The sequence below is a fragment of the Falco punctatus genome, assembly GCF_963210335.1.
Source record: "Falco punctatus genome assembly, chromosome: 8".
Classification (NCBI taxonomy): Eukaryota; Metazoa; Chordata; class Aves; order Falconiformes; family Falconidae; genus Falco; species Falco punctatus.
This window is the reverse complement of record NC_137588.1, coordinates 55,396,180-55,416,436: the sequence shown is the minus strand read 5'-3', so window position 1 is coordinate 55,416,436 and position 20,257 is coordinate 55,396,180. Positions and strand designations below refer to the sequence as shown.

Sequence of the window (20,257 nt, the reverse complement as noted above, 5' to 3'; positions counted from 1 at the left end):
CACAGCCGGTGATGCCTGGGAGAGCCATGCTGGCTTCGCACCTGCTTCAGCTCTTGAAGGCATCAGAGCAGTTGTTAATTGTTCCTGGAGCTGTTAATGAAATTATTGCTGCATGGAGCTGGGAGCCACTGCCTGGCCCTCACCGCTGGGGACAGGGGGCTGATTGGCACGGCAGGCACAGGCTCTGGCTCTCATGTGGTTCAGGGCACCTCAATGCAGCCTCACCCCCCTCTGCCCCCCATCCCTTACCCACCCTGCAGTCTGCCCGCTGGTGACAGCAGTGCTGCTTGCCAGGCACATCAGCTGGGTGGATGGATGGCAACGGGGAGGGAAGGGGCCACATCCTGCAGCCCAGAACCAAATCCCCTGGCTGAGTGTGGGGTACCACGTATGGCAGTGAGGTGGGGTCCCACGAGTGGTACATGTTCCCACCAAGATGGTGGCCCTGCTACTGTGACATTTTCCAGCTTAAGGCACTGCACCCACCTGCCGGACCTGTGGTGGCTTGATGCTGCAGAGGAAGGTACCGGCAGGACCCTCTTCTCCTGGGTTTGTGCCCCCCCTGCCCCCGCCGTGGGGTGCCAGGCTGGGCTTGGGGACATCGCCTGGCCCAGGTCTGCAGCAGGGGCTTGGGGCAGAGAGGGCTGCGGGGCGGGTGCCGTACCAGGGGGGATGTCTGGGGGGGGGCGGGGGGCGACGCCGCGCTGGGAAGGGGGTTGCACCGTGCTCGGCGGGGAGGCAACGCAGGGGTGCCGCGCCGGGGGCTGCCGCGCACGAGGGAGGGTGGCGGGCCCCCCGCGCCGGCCCGGGGCGGGGCGGGATGCAGAGGGGAGATGCAGCCGGGGGGGAGCGTGGTGCCGGTGGTGCGGAGCGGGGCGCGGGGCGGGGGGCGGCGGCGGGGGCGCGCCCAGCTGTTGCGCCGTCCCTTCCGCGGGCGGGTCCGCGCTCGCCGCCCCGCATTGGCGGCGCCCGGGCGGAGCGGAGCGGCGCGGCGGCGGGCGGCAGCAGCGGCGGGGCCGGGCCGGTGGCGGTGGCGGGGCCGGTGGCGCCATGGCCCGCTGAGGGCGCCGCGGAGCGCGGCCCGCCCTGCTCCCTCGCCCCGCGCCGCGCCGCGCAGCGCTCCGCGGGGCGCGCCATGGGTGCGCGGCCGCGCCGCCGCCGGGCCCCCGCCGCCGCCGCCCCCGCCGCCGCCGCGCCGGGGCCGCTCGGTGCCCTGCTCGCCGCTGCCCTCCTCGCCGCCGCCGGTGAGTCACCGCGCGCCCCCCGCGGGCACCGGGTTCCGGGGGTGGGGGGGGGACGGGACACGGACACGCGCGGCGGGGAGCCGTCACCGGGCGCTGGGCAAGGTCACCCGGGGAGCGGGAGTGCTGCGGAGAGCCGTGTGCCCTCCCGGGGACGGGGCGCGGCGGGAAGCGGGGACCGGGGACCGGTCTCTGTGCGGGGTGTCCGAGCGGCTGTGCGGTACCGGGGGGTCCCCGAGATGCCCTCCCGGGCAGGGCGCACGCCCCCCGCCCCACGGCAGGCACTGCCGCCGCCCCCGCCCCGTGCCCACGCACGGCCGCACACGCGTGCCCAGCCGGCGCTGCCCCGGAACGGGTGGCTGGCGCTCGTCGCCTCGCCGGCACGGCTCTGCCCCCACGGGGCCCCGCCAGCACCGCCACGCGTGTCCGCAGCGCATCTGCCCCACGCACGGGGTCCGTGCCCCACGCACAGCATCCCTACCCTCGGCACGGGGTCCCTGCCGCCACACGGGATCCCTGCGGCGACACGGGGTCCCTGCCGTCTCCATCACCTGGCCGGGACACGGGGGACCGTGGTGACGGGGTAGCCCGCATGGGTGCTGGCACGCCGCGGGGGTGCACGGGGGTGGCCGTGGCACGGGGGGTGTGCGGGGCTGCAGCGGTGTCGCCGCAAACGCGAACGGTCCGGAGCCCGGCGGCCCCCGGCGCTTCCCCCCGCCCCGAGCAGGAGCCGGCGAGGGGAGGGCAGCGGCCTGTGCCGGACCCCCGGGGCTGAGCGGCACCGGCTGCCGGGCCGGGGGTCGGGGGACCGGGGGGTGCGGCGGGTGCCCGCGGCTGGCGGCGGCTGGCAGGTGTCACGGCAGTCTGGAAGTGGCGGCTGCAGACAAAGGACCGGGCTGGGGGCGGGGAGCTGCGCGGGGCTGGACGTGCGCTCTGCGGGGGGTCTGGGGGGGAGGAACCCCTCCGCGCCCGAGGGTCCCGGCCCACCGACCCTCCTGCGGGCCACCGGAGACGTCCGTTAGCTCCGGCTCGGTGTACCGGGCGGGCACAGCGGGCACTTGGGAGGAGGCAGCCCCCCGTGCTCTCCGCACCCATCTCTCCCAGCCGGGCACCCCCAGGGACCCCGCGCCCAGTGCTCCCAGCGTGGCCCCGTCTGTGGGGGTCACTGCAGAACTGGTGCGGTGGGTGGGCACCCCTCGGGTGCAGGGGACCCCATATGCAGGGGGCTGTGGGGACCGGCCCCCAGCAGCGCATGGAGTACTGCTGTCCCCATGGCATCTGTGGGGTGGATGGATGGAAGTGGGGGGCAGTGGGACAAGAGGGGGCAGTGGGACAGGGGGTGCACCGGGCCACCCCATGTCGGCTGTGCGGCAGGAGGTGTGGGGGGGCCCGGCAGTGCCAGCACCGGCTCAGGGCAGTGCGGTGCGGGAGCTTGTCCCTGCCACTCGCTTGGCAGGCAGCTCACAGCGGCCACGGCGCGACGGAGCCCAGCCACCTGCGCGGCTGCCACTCGACACAGATGTGGCAAGGCCGGGCCTCTGTGCACCGGGTGCTGCTCCAGCCCAGCGTGGCGTGGCACGGCGTGGCAGGGCAGGGCACCTCTTCCCCGGGGACACAGAGCCACAAGTTAGGGATGGGGGAATCCGGGTATCCAGGCAAAGGGCCCCTGCCTGCTGCCGTGGAGCAGCATCCCTGGTGCTGTGCCAGCTGCCTGCTCTGCTGCCAGTGCCCGCCGGGAAAGGGGGAGAGCAGCAGCAGGGGCTGGGGCTCACCGGCAGGCAGCAGTGAGGGACAAGGACCCCAGGCGTGGGGACTGCCCTGCTCAAATGCTGTGCTGTCCGGTGGGTAAGGGCACAGGGGCAGAGTCCTTCCCCAGAGCTACCCCTGCCCAGTGCTCTGGTGGGCCCTTCCCCTTGGCACCTGTGGCAGCTGGTGCCAGGTCCTTGTGCATCTCCTGCCCCCAGGCTGGCCATTGCCCCACGTTGGCTCCTGCCTCAGTTCCTCTGGCCAGGGCTGTGGGCTCTGCTGTCACCATGCATGAGCCACATGGTGCTGCCAGCTTCACCAGGCTGCTTGGGACCCTCAGGTGCCCCATAGCCTGGCATCACAGGTCACTGCATCCCATCAGTGCCCCACAACCTGCACCCGCCTGGGCACTGGTGCCTCCACGGGGCAGGCAGGAGGGCAGGGCAGCGGGCAGGGCTGGTGCACGTCGGGCAGCCGGGAAGCTGCCATGCCGGCTGTCAGTGCGAGCGTGCGGCAGACGCAGCCTGCCCAGGGCTGTTTGTTCTGGCTCAGTGCCACGCGGGGATGGCACTACATCAAACTGTGCAGCGCCTGGCAGGTGCTTGCAGGAGGGAACCGGGGCGCTGGCAGTGCTGCCAGGGCCTTGGCATCCCTGGAGCCACCGTGCACACCTCACAGCCAGGGTACAGCTGAGCACCTGTCCCACCTGACTGGCTGGCAGCACCCAGGACCACCCTGGCACTGGTGCCAGTGCCTGAGGGATGATGTCACGGGGACAGCATGCCGTTCGTGTCTCACCATGTCCTACCCTGCACCCAGGGGTGCACCCTTGGTGCCAGCAGTGCTCTGTGTGCCGTGTGCGTGCCTGCCTGCAGGCAGGCTGGGGCGGGCAGGCAATGGACTGGGCACACTGGTATTCTGTCCTTATCCAGTCAGGCCCAGTAGTTGCCCAGTACCCCTTGGCCCTGCTACCTGCCTGCTCTCTGGGTGTTTCTTCCAGGTGTCAAGTAGGTTACAGCTCACCCTGCCTCCCCACAACCCTGTCCTGCCCAGGCTCCTGCCTATAGGATGGGGTTCTTGTGTCCCAGCCCCCTCTGGCCAGCCTTTGCTGCCACAGGGTTGTAGGGTGCTGCGGGTGCCGTCACCAGCGTGTGCCACCCACGGGTGGGAAGGGGAAGAGGCTGCGGGGCTGGACCTGGGAGCACTGCCCGGCTCCCCCCCACCTCCCCTCCCCACTCCGGCAGGGACGCGGGGCTGAGGGTGACCTTGACACTCTTCCCAGCAGGGCCAGGGCTCAGCGGGAGTGTTTGCTCTTCACTGTCAGTTGAAGGAGAAAGCTGCTCAGCTCCCCAGGCTCAGGACCCCAGTGACAGCCCCAGCATGTGGGTCTGGGCCAGTCGTGACCCCTCCATCCCAGTGCCAGGCTGGGCTGGAGGAGCCCTCCACCCTTCACCAAGCTGGGGCCAGGCGGGGCTGTCTCCCTGTGCAGTGCTGGTGACAGGGGCTGGCACAGATTGGCACGGGTCCTGTGGGCATGCTGTGGGGGCTGTGGGGCTCAGTGGGCACCTGGGGCTGGCAGGGAACAGGGTTCTGTGTACGCCATGTGGCCAAGAGGGGACCGCCTCCATGGGTGCCCGGGGAATGGTGCCCAGCACTGGGTGCCAGGGCTGGTAGCCCCCAGGCAGTCATAGGTGGTCCCTGGGGAGGGGCTGCCACCCCCGGCTGCCTTTTCTGGCATCACTGTCCCCAGACCCTGGGCACGGGGCACCACGGGCCAGGCTTGGACATGGCTGGGGCCACGCAGCCCCCTTGGTAGGTGCTGGAGTGGGGCAAGGGTGCAGCCCACCGGGAGCTCTGCCCACCCTGGCACATGCTAATTGCATGTAATGGGGAGAGTGTTATCAGCTCAAATCCGTAATTAGGCAGCTCTATTGTCATGCAAACCCGCCTGACTAATTCATTCATAACTAGCACTCGCTTAATCAGCACCCAGACACTGCCATGCGCTCGCCAGGAGACAGGCACCCTCTGGACCCCGCCACCTCGACCAGCCTCTCCCGCGGCCGTGGGGCTGACATATGTGGGGCACATGCCTGGGGGGCCAGGACAGTGACTGGCTCATGGGGATGCATGGGGAAACTGGGGACGCAGTCCTGGGGCAGGCAGGGAACCCCCCGGGGTCACTGTGCGCATTAGAGCACAGGGGACGTGTTGGCACTCTGTGCCCATCATCGCATTGTCCCCAGTGCTCGCCACGCACCAGACTGGCCGGGAGCCAGGCTATGCTGCCGGGTGTTGGCATCTGACCCTGCTGGCTCCCTGCCCAGCTGCGGCTGGCATCAGCATCCACCTGGCATCACCATGGGGGCTGTGTGGGTGGGAAGGTGGGTGCAAGGGGAGCATTTGCTGATGCCCAGATGCTCCAGGTGAGTGTTGGAGCAGCCGTGGGCAGCTGGGCAGTGCCAGGTGATGCCACAGCCCCTGTCTGGAGGTCTCTTGGAGGCAGCACCAGTTCATTGTGGCTCAGAGCCAGTCGCTCCTGGTAGGATGGTGCCCAGTTCAAAGCCTCAGACAAGGTTTTTGGTGAGTTGTGCCAGCTCCCCTCCTCTGTGCCCTGCAGAGAGCAAAGTGCTGTCAGCAGGGACCCCTGTGTGCAGGATGGTGAGCAGGGCTGGCACCCCCAGGTTCCTCTGGACACCTGTGGGCACCCTCTGCCCTCCCCTTGATGCCCACTCTTCACTCGTTTAGGCTGGTGCAATCAGCAACAATTATTGCTTTAATTGCCTGCTGCTGGGGTGCAGGCTGGGTGCCGGCAAAGTGCGAAGAAATCTTTCATGTTAATGGTGTGCCAGGCCTGGCACGGGCACGACGGATGGGGTGCCAGCTGGGATGGAATACGCTGGCTGCAAAGCCCACGGGGTTTGGGGAGGTCCCTGGAGGGGGGCACAGCAGGGCAGTAGAGGAGGTGCCGCCGTCAAGGTCCCCGCTCCGCTGCAGGGACCCCCAGGGCAGCAGGCAGGGGTGCAGACAGGGCATGGGGGCAGAGGGAGGCTGGGGCTGCTGGGGACGGCTCGGTGCCCTGCTGGGGACAGCCGTTACACTGGGCCCGGCTGGGTGGCAGCATTCGGGGTGGACCCGTGCCTTTGGAGCACTCTCCCACTGCAGGCAGCTGCCTGATCTCTCCCAGGGGCAGCTGTGCCGAACCCACATGCTGGTGCGCCGGTGCTGGGGCTGGCGCTGCCGCAGCCACCGCCGGGCAGCCAAGAACACGCTGACCTTCCCGGCATCTCCCTGCAGTAGGCACCAAGGCGCCTGGCATGCTGCTGTTGGCACCGGCGGGGAGCGTGGCACCAGCACTAGGTCAGGATTGGGCCCTTGGGGACCGGAGGGATCAGGCTGGGGGTGCACCTGCTGGTGCCTGGTGGGTCCTGGCAGGACCCCCTCCCCGCTGGGCAATGCAGCGTACTGCAGTCCCTCTCTACTCAGTAACCAGTACACCTGGTGTTTCTGATGCTGGGGGGGCCCAGGCACTAGGACGAGGGGCTGTGTGGCCACCCAGGGTGGCAGCGGCTGTGGGGCACAGGGAGCTAGGGGGGCTCTGTACATGGGGAGGGGGCCGGGAGCTGTTGGGGTCTGGCAGTGGTGGGGTGAAGGTGGGTGCTTGGAGCCCGTAGCGAGGGTGTCCCCATCTCCTCTGCACCCCAAGGTGGGTGCTGCAGCCCTGCACCCCAGCTCAGCCCCCAGCCCCCTCCCACTTCATCAGGCCTGCCTGCACACTCGTTAGCCCACGTGGGTGGGGGATAATTGATAATAAAGCCCTGCTTAATGCACTGGCTTTACCAGCCATGATTTATTGGTGCTGTAGCAAACCGCGCTCCCAATTACCCCTTTGGCCACCGGGAGAGCGGCTGGCCAGGGCTGTGCCTCTGCCACGGCGGGGGGAGTCCTAGGGGTGAGTGGGACCCAGCGCCCCACTGTGCCCCTGGTTCCCATTCCCCATCCTCGCCGAAGTTCTCCGGTTCCCTTTGCCAAGGTGACATAAGCATCTCGCCTGTTTCCATGACAACGCAGCGGCAGGTGAGCGGCGAGGCCGATGCGGAGCCGGCACAGCACCGCGTGGGGGGCCGCTGCCCACGGGGTGCCCACGCTGCACCCACGGGCTGGGGGTGCCCACGCTGTGTGGGGTGTCTGTGGTGTGAGAGGTGCCCATGCTGTATGGGGTGTCTGTGGAAGGTGGGGGCTCCTGGGACATGGGAGGGCCCATGGTGCACAAGATACACGTGGTGTTTGGCACAGCCGTGCTGCGTGGGGTGCCCACAGTGCATGCAGTGCGCATGGTGCATGGGGTGCCCATCATGGATGGGGTGCCTGTGGTGCAGGGGGCACCCAAACCACAGCCCCTGTGTTCCCTCACCAGGGCCCCCAGGCCAGCTCCAGCCTCCCAGCTGTGCCATGGCTCCATCCATGGCTGCACCACCGCGCAGAGCCCCACCAGTGCCGGGCACGGTGCCCAGCAGGACAGCATCGAGCTGGAGGGCTCTGTGGGGTGCCTGGTAGTCCCCTGGCTCTGCCGCTTGCTGCATGTCCCCAGCTTTGTTTGTGCCCGTGGTCCCACCCGGCCCCCAAGGCACCTGGCACCCCAGTTGGGGTGAGGGGGCTCAGTGCCCATCCTGCCTCCCACACCCATTGCTGCTGGCCCCAGGCTTCCCGCACCCCTCTGCTCAGCCGTGATGGATGGACAGGCAGCTTGGCAACTGCTGTACTCATTTCATGTGTGATTAAAAGGCTGGTCCCCGCAGCACCGCTCCCCTGTTCACCCGACGTGCCTGCCGCAGCCACCCAGGCAGGAGGCAGCGGCGGTGCTGTGCAGCGGCAAACCTGGTATGTAATAAATAAATCGGGTTGCCTTTCTGCCTATCTCAGCTCCCTGGCTGGAGCAGCATGGAGCCCTGCGTGTCAGCATGGGAAGTGCAGCGTGGGCACCCAGGGGTACCCGAGCGCGTGGCGTGGCAGAGCCATGGGTGCTGCGGCGAGCCGTGCTGCAGCTGGCACTGGGGACAACAGCCCAGCATGGGCTGGGGACCGCAGCGCCTGTCCGCGCCGTGACCCCCCAGGCTGGCCCCAGGCTGCGGCTGGGGGGGTCGTTAAACCAGTGAAATATGAAATGCCTATATATCCCCGACAGGGGTTTTAATTAAATTAATTGCCAGCGACATTGTAAAAGTGCTGATGGGGTAATAGCCAGCGCGTTATGGTTGCCGTTTATCTTCCCCGCGTAAATTAGCTGCTGCACCTTGCCCGTCCCAGCGGGCGTCGCAGCGGGCTCACTCAGCGCCCACTCCTTCACTTGGAGGGGCCTGATCCAGCTGGGGGGAGCAGCGGGACTCGGAGCCCCCCGGGGGAACTCAGCCAGGGCCCAAGGGACCCCTGTGTCCCCAATGTCCCTGTCACACAGGTGGCTGTGCCAGGCGGGAGCCAGCCAGGGTGGGCACAGGCAGTGGGGGTCCCGTGGGCAGTGGGGGTCTCACAGGCGCATGGGGAGCGGCGAGTGGTTGCCAAACCAAGGCACTTAATTACTGCGCATTCCATCCCATTTAATTGCTTATTAAATCCTAACCAGCCAATTAGCAGCAGCAATTACAGCTTCATTCAGTGACACAATCGCTATTTTATCGTTTGTTAATCAAATGCTTATTTAGGGCCCTGGTTTATTAACTCTTTCTGCAGCAGGTGCTGGGGGGGTGGGAGGGGCATGGGCACCTGGCCATGTTCGGGCTGGGGGACATGGGCACCATGGGACCGTCCTACATGCCACGGCCCATCACTGCTGTCCCAAGGACCCTGCCCTTGTGCATGGCACCCACAGCCTGCAAGCAAAGCTGGGGGATGCCTGACCGCCCAAGAGATGTGTGTGCAGCCCCAAGCCACCCTCACCACCCTGGGGACACTGCAGACGGACAGCCCCCGTGTGCCATGCCTGTGCCCATTACTGGGTGGGTGGGCCTGGCACAGGATGGGGCACACTGCTGTGCCACCCTGCCGTGTCCCCAGGGCACGGGATACACACCCCAGCACTCACCCTGCATCCCTGTGCCCCTCCAGGGCATGGTGGGGCAGGATGTGGCCCCCAGGTGGCGCCTGGCAGCATGCTGGGGAGGGGGGCCAGCGGGCACCCGGGGAGGCATGAGCGATGGCCCTTGTTGGTCACACTACATTTCCTTTTCATTAGTGCTAAGTGTGGACATGAGGGATCGGTGCGGGTTCAGTGGGCGCAGCCGCCACGCGGCTGCTCTCCCTGATGGATGGCGGCGTGAGGAGGGGGCTGTCGCATTGCTGGCCAGGGGGACGGTGATGAGGCACGGGGCCACCAGCACGGGGCCACGCTAGCCCAGGCGATCACCCAGCCCGGGCACGCTGGAGGTGGCCGAGCCCCCTCTCCCCACAGGTGCTCAGCAAAGCGCGACTGTGGCCAACCCAGTATCTGGCGTGTCCCCGGACCTGCTGCCACACTTCCAGCTGGAGCCGGAGGACGTCTACATCGTGAAGAACAAGGCGGTGAGCCTGGCCTGCCGCGCTACTCCTGCCACCCAGATCTACTTCAAGTGCAACGGCGAGTGGGTGCACCAGGGCGATCATGTCACACAGCACAGCACTGACCGCAGCACCGGTGAGCACTGGTGGGAGGGATGGCGCTGGCCCCCGTCACCGGGAGCCATGTGCAGTGCTCTTGGTGGAGGGTTGCATGGCGCTGGGGCTGCGAGGACTGTTCCCCGTGTGCTGGTGCTGACGTGCTGCCCGCTGGTGGCAGGGCTGCCGGTGATGGAGGTGCGTATCGAGGTCACCCGTCAGCAAGTGGAGAAGATCTTTGGGCTGGAGGAGTACTGGTGCCAGTGCGTGGCCTGGAGCTCCTCTGGCACCACCAAGAGCCAGAAAGCCTTCGTGCGCATCGCCTGTGAGTGTCTGCGGGTGCCCGGATGGCACGCGGGGCGCTGGCCCTGGCCCCCCCCTCACCCCTGCGCCTCCCCAGATCTGCGCAAGAACTTCGAGCAAGAGCCGACAGCCAGGGAGGTCTCCATCGAGCAGGGCATTGTGCTGCCATGCCGCCCTCCTGAGGGCATCCCCCCCGCCGAGGTGAGTCCCTGTGGGCCAGCAGGGCAGGACGCAGCCGAGGGTGCCCCTTGCCCATGGGGATGCCATGTGTGCTGCCCGAGGGGGTGGCCTGTCTGGGCACCCAGTGACGTCCCCATGCCCCACGCAGGTGGAGTGGCTGCGCAACGAGGAGCTGGTGGACCCAGCGTTGGATGCCAACGTCTACGTGACACCGGAGCACAGCCTTGTGCTGCGGCAGGCTCGCCTGGCCGACACTGCCAACTACACCTGCGTGGCCAAAAACATCGTGGCGCGTCGCCGCAGTGCTTCCGCTGCCATCACTGTCTACGGTACAGTCCTGCCACGCTTGTCCCCACCATGCTGCCCTGGTGTCATCCTCCCCGTCCTGTCCCTCCCCACACCCCCTGTCCTGCGGGGCGCTGACGGGTCCCTCTCCACCCAGTGAACGGCGGCTGGTCGACGTGGACGCAGTGGTCGGGCTGCAGCACCAGCTGTGGACGGGGCTGGCAGAAGCGGAGCCGGACGTGCACCAACCCCACGCCCCTCAACGGGGGGGCTTTCTGTGAGGGCCAAAATGTGCAGAAAACTGCCTGCACCACCCTCTGCCCAGGTACCCACCCTGCCCAGGGCGCTGCCGCCACCCCTGCTGTGCCGATGCTGCACTCCCCACTGCACCCATCGCAGTCCCTGTCCCCCTGGGGTGTCTCGTCTTCCCACCCCCCCCCGTGTGTCCATCTCTGCCGGCCCTGGGGCAGGGGAGGCGGGTGGCAGAGGGGTGCTGACCCCTGGCTGTGCCCACAGTGGATGGTGCCTGGTCGGAGTGGAGCAAGTGGTCAGTGTGTGGGGCCGAGTGCACCCACTGGCGGAGCCGGGAGTGCTCGGAGCCAGCGCCGCGCAACGGGGGCCAGGACTGCCACGGACCTGAGCTGGACACCCGCAACTGCACCTCTGAGCTCTGCAGCCACGGTGAGTGCGGCAGGGACGGTGGGGTTGTGCCCTGTCACTGGAGGACTGGGGGTGACCATGCGTGCTGACGCCCTGCCCCGTGCAGCCACCCCCGGCGCGGAGGACGTGGCGCTGTACGTGGGGCTGGTGGCCGTGGCCGTGTGCCTGGTGCTGCTGCTGCTGGTGGGGGTGCTGGTGTACTGCCGCAAGAAGGGGGGCCTGGACGCTGATGTAGCCGACTCTTCCATCCTCACTGCTGGCTTCCAGCCCGTCAGCATCAAACCCAGCAAGGCCGGTGAGAGAGGGCTGCGGGGACGGGGCTGTGCACCCACGCTGGGACATGGTGTCCCTCGGGACCTGGAGGTGGCTGTGCCCCCAGGCGGCTCTGGGCAGGGGCTGTCTTCCCCAGGGTATCCCTGGCCCTGGCTGGGGGCTCTGTGCTCCGTGGGGTCCCTGCAAAGGGGCTGTGTGCCCCCTGAGCTCCCTAGCCCTGGGTGGGGGCTCCATGCCCTAGGGGATCCCTGACCTCGGGACAGGGACGCTGTGTCTTAAAGGGTCCCCGAGTGCAGGGTCAGTGCTTTGTGCCATGTAGGGTCCCTGGCTGTGGGTGGGGGCTCTCTGTCCTGTAGGGTCCTTGGTCCCTATAGAGCTTATGCCCTGGCTCGGTGCTGTGTACTCCGGGGACCCCAAGGGTGACAGTGCCCCGAAGGTCTGTGCCATGGGGCAGGGGCTTGATGACTTTTGGACCCCCAGGGATGGCTGTGCCCCACAGAGCCCTTACCGTGAAGTGGGGGCTGTTGTGCCCCATGTCCCCCGGGGCAGCTGTGCCACTGCATTGCCGGCGGGGACTCCCCAGACCCCTCCATGCCCTCGCACCATGGTCCCCTGCTCTGTGCCACAGACAACCCCAGCCTGCTCACCATCCAGCCCGACCTCAGCACCGCCACCATGACCTACCAGGGCTCGCTCTGCCCACGCCAGGACGGCCCAGCCAAGCTCCAGCTGCCCAACGGGCACCTGCTGAGCCCGCTGGGCACTGGGCGGCATACGCTGCACCACAGCTCGCCCGCCGCCGAGGGTGCCGACTTCGTGGCCCGGCTCTCCACCCAGAGCTACTTTCGCTCCCTGCCCCGTGGCACCAACAACATGGCCTATGGCACCTTCAACTTCTTGGGGGGGCGGCTGATGATCCCTAACACAGGTACAGTGTGGGGGGGCACAGGGTGCTGGAGCATTGCCCAGTGTGGGTGGGTCCCAATGGGGCTCAGCCCCCCACACCTGCACCACCCCCCCCCCCAGGGATCAGCCTGCTCATCCCACCCGATGCCATCCCACGGGGGAAGATCTACGAGGTCTACCTGACCCTGCACAAGCAGGAGGAGGTGAGGTAGGTGCCAGGGCTGCAGGGGCAAGGGGCTGCTGGGGGTAGCCATCCTTGCTCAGCTGCTCCCGTTGCTGCCCCAGGCTGCCCCTGGCCGGCTGCCAGACGCTGCTGAGCCCCATCGTCAGCTGTGGCCCCCCCGGGGTCCTCCTCACCCGCCCTGCCATCCTGGCCATGGGTCACTGCGTGGAGGCCAGCGCTGAGAACTGGAGCATCCGGCTGAAGAAGCAGTCATGCGAGGGCACGTGGGAGGTGAGCGCTGGCAGGGGGCAAGGGGATCGGGGTTCAGGGGGATGCCCATGCCCGGGGTGCATCTCCACCTGGGTGCCGCAGGACGTGCTGCAGCTGGGTGCTGAGCCATGCACGGAGCTGTACTACTGCCAGCTGGAAGCGCAGGCTTGCTACATCTTCACGGAGCAGCTGGGGCGCTTCGCCCTGGTGGGGGAGTCCCTCAGCATGGCGGCCTCCAAGCGCCTCAAGCTCGTCCTGTTTGCACCGGCCGCCTGCCCGTCGCTCGAGTACAACATCCGTGTCTACTGCCTCAGTGACACCCAGGATGTCCTCAAGGTACCGGGGGTCCCCAGGCAATCCCCCCATCCTGGCTTGGAGTGATGTGCAGGCAGGGCTGGGCTTCCAGGCTGCAGCATCTCCTGCCTGACTGCTGTCTGTGCTGCCAGGAGGTGATCCAGCTGGAGAAGCAGCTGGGGGGGCAGCTGATCGGAGCCCCCCGTGTGCTGCACTTCAAGGACAGCTACCACAACCTGCGCCTCTCCATCCATGACATGCCCAGCTCCCTCTGGAAGAGCAAACTCCTTGCCAGCTACCAGGTGAGGAGCCCAGCTGGGAGGGGGAGGGGACAGGGAGGGTGTCCCTGCCGCTCTGACCCCACCACCCCCACCACCCCCCGCAGGAGATCCCCTTCTACCACATCTGGAGCGGGCTGCAGCCCTTCCTGCACTGCACCTTCACCCTGGAGCGCCTGAGCCCCAGCACCTGTGAGCTGGCCTGCAAGATCTGGGTCTGGCAGGTGGAGGGTGACGGGCAGAGCTTCACCGTCAACTTCAACATCGCCAAGGTGAGGGCAGGGCTGGGAGACGCTCCTGGGGGTGACCCCGGGCTGGGCTCACATCCCCACCCCCCATCCTGGCACTCTCCCCTAGGATGCGAGGTTTTCAGACTGGCTGGTCCCCGACAGTGAGGTGGGCGCTCCAGCCCTGGTGGGCCCCAGTGCCTTCAAGATCCCCTTCCTCATCCGCCAGAAGATCATCAGCAGCCTGGACCCACCAGGCACCCGGGGAGCCGACTGGAGGACACTGGCCCAGAAGCTCAACCTTGACAGGTAGCTCAGGATGGGGACAGTGCTGGGGAGGGGGACAAGGTGGCGTGGTGGATAGGGACAGGGGGCTTCTGGCTTCATCCTGCACCTCTGGAGGGATGCTGGAATGCTGTGGGACCCTGGGAGTGGGATGGTGCCAGAAGTGAGGCCAGCACTGGGCTTGTCCTGGGGTGTGGAGCCATCCCTGTGCTCTGATGTGGTCCCTCTGTCCCCGTCCCCCCCCCGCAGCCATCTCAGCTTCTTCGCCTCGAAGCCCAGCCCTACGGCCATGATCCTCAACCTGTGGGAAGCGCGGCACTTCCCCAACGGCAACCTCTCACAGCTGGCCGCCGCCGTGGCTGAGGTGGGCAAGCAGGACGGTGCCCTCTTCGCCGTCTCTGAGGCCGAGTGCTGAGTGCGGCGGGGGCCCCAACCCCACTCCCAGGGGACCACCGCCATGGGGCAGGAGGGGTCCCTGGCCGGCCCCCGGGCCCCCACTGCCCCACAGCCCACAGGGAGGGCTGCCTGGCCCCCTCGCAGAGAGGGACGCCCGTGCCCCACGGCAGCCAGGCCCCCAGCACTGTGGTGGCGGGGTTCAGCCTGGCCCCGGGGACCCCGTGGCGGGCGCCGGGGGGCACTGGGTGTGCGTCGTGCGTGCGGTGCCGTCGTGCTGTCTGCGTGTGGGGCCAGCTGCCCCCAGGCCCCGTGCCGTGTTGTGTAAAGACCGTTTTTTTAATTCTGTATTAAGTGCATTCAAGTATTTACACTTGGCCTTATGTACATAGCGGTGCCGCGGGCGGGGGGTCTACCGGACGTGAATGTAAATAAATTCGATATATATTGCTACGTGGGGCTGTGCCCGGCCGTGCGCTGCCCCCCCCCACCGTGCCTCCCCCCCCAGCAGGACTCGAGAGGTGCAGAGCAAAGTGCTTTATTGGGGTGGCAGCAGGGGCTGTCCCCAGGGCTCGGCCCCACGGCAGGCCACAGCCGCCACGAGCGCGGCCCCTTTCCCTGAGCCGTCCTCTGACTGCAGGAAGGTGACGGTGCAGTTGGGCGCCAGGTCCCGCAGCATCTGCTGGAGGTGCTGGGAGAAGCTGGGGGCACAGGAGGGGAGAGCGAGGGCTGGTGCCTCTCACCCCACACACCCTCTGCACCCCCCTCCGGACCCCTGCCGTAGGACAAGGGTCCCCAGTGGGTGCCTGGCCCCACTCACCACGGGTGCATCTTGTACAAGGTGCCATCCACCCCCACGGTGACAGCCAGCTGGGCCAGGCCCCGGTTCTCCCGCATCTTCTCCACCACGGCAGCCAGGCCAGCAGCACAGAGCTGGGCTGCCCGCAGGGACGCTGTCTGGCACACCTCCCGCACCAGCACGCTGTCCTCCAAGCTGGCCTGGAGTTCCAGGTCCTGCAGGATGGCCCGTACCTGCCGCAGGGCCAGCCCATCGCTGCCCCAGACCAGCGGCACTGTTAGCACTGCTGTCCCCAGCCCCATCCCACGGGCTGCGAATGACATCACCCTGCAGGTGCCCCATTGTTGTAGTGTGGCCCCTCTCCTGGGGGTCTGGCTTCCCACCCCCCACCCCAAGCTCAGGAAACCCACCACAGCCCAGCACTCACATCTCGATGGCAGAGAGGAACTTGGTCTGGAAGATGCCCTTGATCTGGAGCTTGGGGCAGGGCTTGCCACGGAACAGGAGCCGTTTCTCCACCAGTGCCAGCAGGATGTGGCGCACGATCTCGCCCAGGTACATGCCACTGATGAGCTTCTCGAACCTATCGCAGGCAGAGCCTTAGCTGGGCACAGCCACGCTGCAGCCAGCCCCAGCCCTGCCCTGTGGCCCTCACCCACCTCTGCTTGCCTGCGTTGATGGTTTTCTCATCCACCAGCCGGTCGAAGTCAGTGAAGATGTCATCCAGGCAGCCATTGTCCCCAAAGGCCCCCCACTCCATGTTGATGCACATGCGGCCCTGCTCCCCCTCCACTGCGCCCACGTTCTGCATCTCCTCCATGTAACAGGCGTTGGTCCCTGTCCCTGCAGGCCCCACGCTGGTGTCATGCCCACCGCAAGCCCTGGCAGAGCTGCAGGACACGCCGTGGCCATGCCACGTGGGCTGGGGTGGTGGGTGAGGGGATGGGAGACCCCCTGGGTGCAGAGGTGCTCCTCACCCACGATGAGGCCAATTTCACATTTGGGGTCCTCATAGCCACAGGACATCATGGTTCCCACCGTGTCATTGACCACAGCTACCACCTTCAGCCCTAAGTGCTGCCAAACCAGAGACGGGGACACATGCGGCTTAGTGGCACCCAGCTGGCTCCTGGGGCTGGCACCACCTGGGTGCAGGGTGGCACCCTGGGGACAGGGGATGGGCCCCCAGCCCTTCCCTACCTGTTTGCGCTGAGCAGCCTCCTGCAGCAGCTGGACCACATCCTGCCCCATGCAGCCCGAGGCGCTGAAACCTTTGGTCCAGCTCAGTAGCACTGCCTGCAAGAGACGCAGGAGTGGGGCTGGGCGGCTGCCTCACACCCCAGGGCCCTCCCCCTCCTCTGGGGCTGGAGCTGCCCCCTCACCTTATCCAGGCCCAGCTGCTGGCAGGGGAAGGAGAAGGTAAAGCCAAGTGGCAGGACCTGCTCTGTCAGGTTGTGCTTCAGCTGGAAGTCCATGATGCACTCGATGATGTGGTCGAAGAGCTGCGGAGAGCGGCTGTGGTCAGCAGTGCCCAGGCTGGGGTGAAGCCTCAGGGGCTCTCCCAGCTGCATCCCAGGCCGGTGGGCAGTGAGGAGGGAGGCAATTCCCACCCCCTTGCCCAACCCTTGGCCGTGGGTGCTCAGCCTCACCGCCTCGCCACTGCCCTGCGTGATGGTGGTTGGGATGACGTAAATCTTGCTGGCCATGTGGATGCCATCCTCCGCCAGGCGCACCAGCAGCACTCGGAAATTGGTCCCCCCCAGGTCCAACACCAGGAATTCACCTCGCTCTGCAGGAAGCCAGCACGGGGCATCAGCAGGGCCAGGGCCTCCTCGGCAGCCCCTTCCCTAAGCCCCTGGCTCTCACCGGTGCCATTGGGTGTGCCGCAGACGTAGGTGGGCAGCATGCGGACAGAGGCATTGGCGTTGCTCTCCCAGCCCAGCCCCAGCTCCATCTCTTGCCTCATCAGTGCCTGGACACGCTGCAGGTCAGCACGGCTGAGCCGCAGCGGGGCCAGTACCTGGTCCACCTCATGGCGCTGGGCTGCCAGGCGCAAAGCCACTGCTGTCACCATGGCTGCCCCCCACCCAGTCCCATCGATTGAGGGCAGAAGAGTGGCCATGCACTCAGGAGCCAGCAGCCCTGTCACGCTCTGCAGGATCTCCCCAAATCTGCCAAAGGAAGAAGAAGATGGCAAGGGCTGGGCATGAGGCATCCCACTGGGATACCTTTCGGGAGCCCGTTGGCCCTCCTCACCTGGTGTGGCCCCGGTACAATTCACTGTCCACCCCCACATTGACCACCAGCTGCTTCAGCTCCTGGCTCTGGCACATGTGGCTGAGGATGGCAGCCAGCCCGGCGGCGCAGAGCGTGGCGGCACGGCTCACCACCGCCTGGCAGATCTGCTGCACCCGGCAGCAATCCCGCTCGCTCGGCCGTAGCCCCAGAGCCTCCAGAGCCCTCCTAGCCTCAGCCATGCCTTCCTCATTGCTGCAAGGGAGAGCAGAGCACCAGCTTATGGGGCCACCAGCTCATGGCTGGGGGCACTCACCCATTACCCCCCCCCATCCTCCCACCCACGGCAGCTCCTGGTCCCCAGACACTTACTCAATGATCTCCAGGACCTGCTGTATCTTGAGCACATCCTTGGTCCTCAGGACAGCAACGTTGCTCCCAATGAAGAGCGCTTTCTCAGCAGCCAGGGCAGTCAGCACATGCCGGACGATCTCCCCTAGGTACAGGCTACTCACCAGCTTCTCAAATCTGTGTGCAGCCCACAGGGGGGTCAGTTGTCCTCCCCTGGCACCCCTCGACCCTTTGAGAGCACCCAGGAGCGTTGCAGGGAGCCATGTGCTCCTGTTGGTGGAGCCTGACACACTCGGGGATGGACAGGGAGCCCCAGGGACCCTGCCCTCGCTGGGGGGTAAGAGCACCTCTTCTCCCCGGGGTTGGAAGATTCCTCGTCCACACACTGGTCATAGGGGGTCAGGATGTCACTTAGGGTGCCATCATCCCCAAAGCAGCCCCATTCGGTGCTGACACACATCTGCCCGCTAGTCTCTTCTGCCATCTCCACCTGCTGTGCCATGGCCATGAAGCAGCTGTTGGTGCCTGTGCCTGCAAGGGGCAATGGGGGTGAGCACCAGCGCAGCCTCCCCTGCCAGCACCCCCAGCTCAGGCATGCAGGGTGCCCACCACTCACCCACAACCAAGGCGACCTCACAGGGTTTCCCTGCCATGCTGCAGGTCATCATGGTGCCCACAGTGTCGTTCATCAGGGCAACAACGTCCACGTGGTAGAGCTGGCCAGGAGCAATGCAAGAGCATCGTCAGCCCCTCCACAGGGGCAGCCCCCAGCCAGGCCCCCCCACCGCACAGCCCCCCACCTCCTGCTTGTTGATGGCCGACTGCAGCAACTGCACAATGTCCTTCCCCTCCACATCACTGCAGCTGAAGCCCTTGGACCAGGAGATGAGCTCTGCCTGCAGAGAGCACGTGGCCAAGCCATTGGCCTCCGGCACCAGGCCAGCTCCTCTTCCCCCACCACTGATGTGCTGGTGGCTGCAGCCACAGCCCCAGGACGGGGCTGTCCCACTCACCTTGTCCAGCCGTGTGTGCCTGCAGCTGAAGGGGAAGACAAAGCCCAAGGGAAGGCGATGCTGGGGGCTGCTGATGCCAGCCAGGAACTGACGCACACATTGTGCAATGAAGTCAAAGAGCTGCAAAGGCATGGCTGGGGGTGACCAGCTGCTCCCCTTATCCAGCACCCAGGCGGTGGGAGGCAGCCTGGAGCCCCAGCACTGACGCGGAGCCCAGACAAGCCTCTGTGATGCTGGGCAGCCCAGCACTGGCCACTCTCTCTGCCATGGCCTGTTCGTACCGCTTCCCCCTTGCCCTGCATGATGTCCCCTGGCATGCTGAAGATCTTGTACATCACTTGGGGGCTCTGGTTTCCATCGCCCAAGAGGGTCACCCACATGGTCCGGACGTGGCTCTGGCACAGCTCCACCACCAGCAAGTCGCCTTTCTCTAGGGGGGAGTGGAGGTGGTGTCAGGCAGAGACCTTCCTTGTGGCAGATTCCCTAAAATCTGCTCCTCACCCTGTCCCAAGGACAGTCACTCCCCTATGGGGGAGGCTTTTGACAACCTGAGACCACTGCAGGGGCCAAGAGAACTACCTCCTGGCATCTGCCTCTGCACTGGGGACTGGCAGAGGCAGCGTAAGGGCAGCTCATGGACCCCGTAACTGACCAGAGACGGGTGCACACAACCCCAGCACCCCTAGGGCCAAGTCCAGCGAGGTGTGTGGGACTGCAGGTAGCAGAGCAGCCTGTCCCCAGGCTGGGCTGCCTTACCGGTGCCATCGGGTGTAGAGCAGATATAAGTGGGCAGCATCCGCACGTTGGCCTGTGTGTGCGTCTGGCGGCTCAGCCCCTTGTGCATGGCCTGCAGCATGCGGCCCTTCACCACCTGCAGCATCTCCAGAGGGATGGTGAGTGCCAGCAGGGCTCGTTGTACCTGGAGAAGGCTTGTTAGAACAGCTCTGAAGGGCAGGGGATGTCTCTTGCTGGGCACGGGGCAGGGATGGGCCTTACCCGTGTGCAAGGGGGACCATCATTGTGGTGGCCCAGCTGACGGCTCACTGAGGACCTGTGTGGAGGGAGGTGGCGTGTCACCCACGGAGCTCTGGCCCGCAAGGAGGGCAGGACGCACACCTGCCCCTGCCAGGTACACAAGCGGGGCTGGGGGGTACGTCCCCGGCTCTGCCTCCCGCCTCCCCTCTGCGCCCCTGCCCCACGGGGCCGCGGGCTCAGCACGGCCCTGGAGGGTCACTGCTGGGGCTGGGGGGCAGCTGTGCCCCACGGCGGGCCGCCCCCGGGGGCTGTGGGAGACAGGGGCTGCCCCTGCCTTGCCCTGCCTGCCCCTCCTGTCCCCTGCAAAGGGCTGGAGGTCGGTGCGTCCCCTGCCCGGGCACGGCGAGGTGCCCCCCGGGGGTCGCGGGGGGGGTGCTCAGCCCCATTCCGGCCCGGCCGGGCCTCCCCATTCGCGGCCGCGCTCGGCCGCCGCCGGGCCGCAGCCCCCTCACCGGCTCAGGGCCGCGCGGCCCCCCTCCTCCGGGCGCAGACCCCGCCGGGGGAGGCCGCCCGGGCTGGGGGCGGCGGGGCCGTGCTCCCGGGAAGCCCCCGCCGTGCCGTGCCGGCCGGGCCGCGGCGGGGGGCGGCGGCGCTGGGGGGCGGCCATGGCGGTGGGGCGACCGTTGCTAACGCCGCTGCCGTCGCGCTGGCAACAGACACGGCGCCCGCCGGCGCCCCGCCCCGCCATTGGCC

At 67.2% G+C, this 20,257-nt stretch overlaps 2 protein-coding genes across 17 annotated transcripts; one reads left to right on the top strand and one right to left on the bottom strand.

Annotated features, from left to right (window-relative positions):
- Positions 1-713: 713 nt before the first annotated feature.
- On the top strand, positions 714-14,584 carry UNC5A (unc-5 netrin receptor A). 6 transcript variants are annotated; one of them, XM_080398012.1, is made up of 16 exons: positions 714-1,244; positions 9,433-9,654; positions 9,796-9,939; positions 10,015-10,118; positions 10,246-10,426; positions 10,540-10,707; positions 10,899-11,063; positions 11,149-11,337; positions 11,944-12,243; positions 12,342-12,429; positions 12,507-12,675; positions 12,757-12,990; positions 13,101-13,250; positions 13,334-13,498; positions 13,584-13,762; positions 13,988-14,584. In XM_080398012.1, the coding sequence occupies exons 1-16, from the start codon at positions 821-823 to the stop codon at positions 14,151-14,153; spliced, it is 3,048 nt and encodes a 1,015-aa protein (XP_080254138.1). In that variant the 5' UTR covers positions 714-820; the 3' UTR covers positions 14,154-14,584. The 6 variants fall into 6 exon arrangements, with proteins under 6 accessions (XP_080254138.1, XP_080254139.1, XP_080254136.1 ...); XM_080398013.1 differs by lacking the exon at positions 10,540-10,707; XM_080398010.1 differs by having other exon boundaries at positions 12,507-12,990.
- On the bottom strand, positions 14,506-19,751 carry HK3 (hexokinase 3; the record flags this gene model as incomplete). Of its 11 annotated transcripts, XM_080397994.1 has the most annotated exons (18): positions 19,526-19,751; positions 19,286-19,448; positions 18,811-18,959; positions 18,530-18,649; positions 18,317-18,412; positions 18,133-18,232; positions 17,864-18,047; positions 17,538-17,693; positions 17,187-17,420; positions 16,797-17,101; positions 16,580-16,719; positions 16,313-16,432; positions 16,131-16,226; positions 15,908-16,007; positions 15,590-15,773; positions 15,358-15,513; positions 14,952-15,185; positions 14,654-14,832 (listed from the first exon to the last, which is right to left on the bottom strand). In XM_080397994.1, exons 2-18 carry the CDS (start codon positions 19,407-19,409, stop codon positions 14,670-14,672), a joined length of 2,661 nt encoding a protein of 886 aa, XP_080254120.1. In that variant the 5' UTR covers positions 19,410-19,448; positions 19,526-19,751. The 11 variants fall into 11 exon arrangements, with proteins under 11 accessions (XP_080254125.1, XP_080254123.1, XP_080254124.1 ...); XM_080397993.1 differs by having other exon boundaries at positions 18,317-18,649; positions 19,286-19,602; XM_080398002.1 differs by having other exon boundaries at positions 16,313-16,719; positions 18,317-18,649; positions 19,286-19,602.
- Positions 19,752-20,257: the final 506 nt, after the last annotated feature.